General features: G+C 46.2%; 1 protein-coding gene across 1 annotated transcript in view; it reads right to left on the reverse strand.

The window, feature by feature from the left end:
* riok1 (RIO kinase 1 (yeast)) overlaps window positions 1-2,387 on the reverse strand; it is a 15,670-nt gene that overhangs the window by 10,053 nt on the left and 3,230 nt on the right. The window contains exons 5-9 of the mRNA XM_046051208.1: window positions 2,120-2,189; window positions 1,998-2,040; window positions 1,658-1,750; window positions 1,409-1,521; window positions 604-684 (exon numbers count right to left, since the gene is read on the reverse strand). Of these exons, the coding sequence (XP_045907164.1) occupies window positions 604-684; window positions 1,409-1,521; window positions 1,658-1,750; window positions 1,998-2,040; window positions 2,120-2,189 (400 nt within the window). The remainder of the gene's footprint in view (window positions 1-603; window positions 685-1,408; window positions 1,522-1,657; window positions 1,751-1,997; window positions 2,041-2,119; window positions 2,190-2,387) is intronic.

Genomic DNA, 2,387 nt, shown 5'->3' on the forward strand with positions numbered 1-2,387 from the left:
TCAGTTACAACAGGTTCTACTGGGTTTCATCTGTCAGATCAGTTATAATGGGTTCTATGTCAGTTACAACAGGTTCTACTGGGTTTCATCTGTCAGATCAGTTATAATGGGTTCTATGTCAGTTACAACAGGTTCTACTGGGTTTCATCTGTCAGATCAGTTATAATGGGTTCTATGTCAGTTACAACAGGTTCTACTGGGTTTCATCTGTCAGATCAGTTATAATGGGTTCTATGTCAGTTACAACAGGTTCTACTGGGTTTCATCTGTCAGATCAGTTATAATGGGTTCTATGTCAGTTACAACAGGTTCTACTGGGTTTCATCTGTCAGATCAGTTATAATGGGTTCTATGTCAGTTACAACAGGTTCTACTGGGTTTCATCTGTCAGATCAGTTATAATGGGTTCTATGTCAGTTACAACAGTTTCTACTGGGTTTTATCTGTCAGATCAAGTTATAATGGGTTCTAGTTTCAGTTATAAAAGGTTCTGCTGGGTTTAATCTGTCAGATCAAGTGCTACTGGTCTGTGTAAGTCATAATAAGTACTATCTGTCAGATCAGGTTCTATTGGGTTTTGCGCGTCAGTAGAAAGGTTCTGACCTGATGAGGTTCCTCATCTCCTTTTCTGCCCACGTTCTCACCATTTTTCTTGGGTTTCCTTTACAGTAACCGTGACGGAACCTGCAGAAAAACAAAGAACATCTTATTACCTCCAGATAACCAATAACAACCAATCACAATCCAAACTAGAATAGCAAGCAGTTGAAAGAGGGGTCCAAGTCTATGAAACGTATGTCTATGGAGTGTTATTTGATATACGAATAATAGCGCCACCTAGAGGCCGACTGACACCAAATTTCACACAGCCCCTCAGGAGGGCGTGGCAGATAAGGTCCCCGAGTTTGGCGTCCATCAGACTTGCGGCTTCGGAGGAGTTAATTAAAATATGTTTTTCAGTTGTTGCGATGTAGCGGAAATGGGCGTGGCCTATACCATTTGATTCAGCTTGACCCCCGAACGTATGGATATAAGGTTTTTAATATGCGCCTTCGCATGCGAGTTCCAAGGTAAAACTGACCTGAACTCTTCTTCTGCGGCAGCGGCGGCGACTGACCTGAACTCTTCTTCTGCGGCGGCGGCGACTGACCTGAACTCTTCTTCTGCGGCGGCGGCGACTGACCTGAACTCTTCTTCTGCGGCGGCGGCGACTGACCTGAACTCTTCTTCTGCGGCGGCGGCGACTGACCTGAACTCTTCTTCAGCGGCGGCGGCGACTGACCTGAACTCTTCAGCGGCGGCGGCGACTGACCTGAACTCTTCTTCTGCGGCGGCGGCGACTGACCTGAACTCTTCTTCAGCGGCGGCGGCGACTGACCTGAACTCTTCTTCTGCGGCGGCAACTGACCTGAACTCCCCACTGACGTATTTGTCCCGGTCTTTAAACAGCAGGATGGAGGTCTTGTAGATCTTGATGGCTCTGCTGTCTCCGGCCGACGTGCTGGCGTGATAAACGTTGGCCTGACAGGTCAGGTGAACACAGAGAGCTGGTTATTTACCTGCACAGGTAACAGCTGGGCACAGCGTCCACTCACAGCAGACTACACCGACCCACCTTGATCAGTATAAATAATGTTATTGATAAGTGATTTCTGACCTCCTTCCCTGTACTGATGCAGCCGTTGATTTCACAGATGACTCCTCGACTCAACATCTTGAAGAGAATCATTCGAGTTCGAGGATCTAAAACCTGCAGAAGAAGAAGAAGCACAAATGTTTCAGGTCTGCAGTTATTGATCTGTGATCAGCAGCGGAGAGATTAAATCAGGGCTTCACTTGTGTTTGTCCATCAGCGGATCAGATTCATTCGGAAGTTCTCACAGGAGTCCAGGCTTTTCAAATTAAACTACACATAAACGATCAGTTTTCATCTTGCTGTTCACTTCCTGTCAGGGCTTTTCTAAATAAAAGCATCTTCGTGTGAAAGAGCAGCTCACCTGTTCGACTGTGGCTCGGTCCGATTTGTCCTTAACTCTGTACCTGCAGAGCCAATCAGAGCGTTAGTCTCTGCAGTCACATGACCTGTGATGTAAAAACCCTGAGGTGAGTTTAGACGTACGTGTCGGCTTCTTTCTGCTTCTGCATCGAGGTCACTTTATTGATCACTGAGTCGGCGTAATTCAGTTTATCTGGAATCAAAACAAACGGATCAGAATCTTTCCCATTGATTATGTATGTGTGTGTGTTACATGTGGTGTGTGTGTGTGTGTGTGTTACAGTGTGTGTGTGTGTGTGTGTGTGTGTTACAGTGTGTGTGTGTGTGTGTGTGTGTGTTACAGTGTGTGTGTGTGTGTGTGTTACAGTGTGTGTGTGTGTGTGTGTTACAG

This window comes from Micropterus dolomieu, linkage group LG06 (genome assembly GCF_021292245.1).
Source record: "Micropterus dolomieu isolate WLL.071019.BEF.003 ecotype Adirondacks linkage group LG06, ASM2129224v1, whole genome shotgun sequence".
NCBI lineage: Eukaryota > Metazoa > Chordata > Actinopteri > Centrarchiformes > Centrarchidae > Micropterus > Micropterus dolomieu.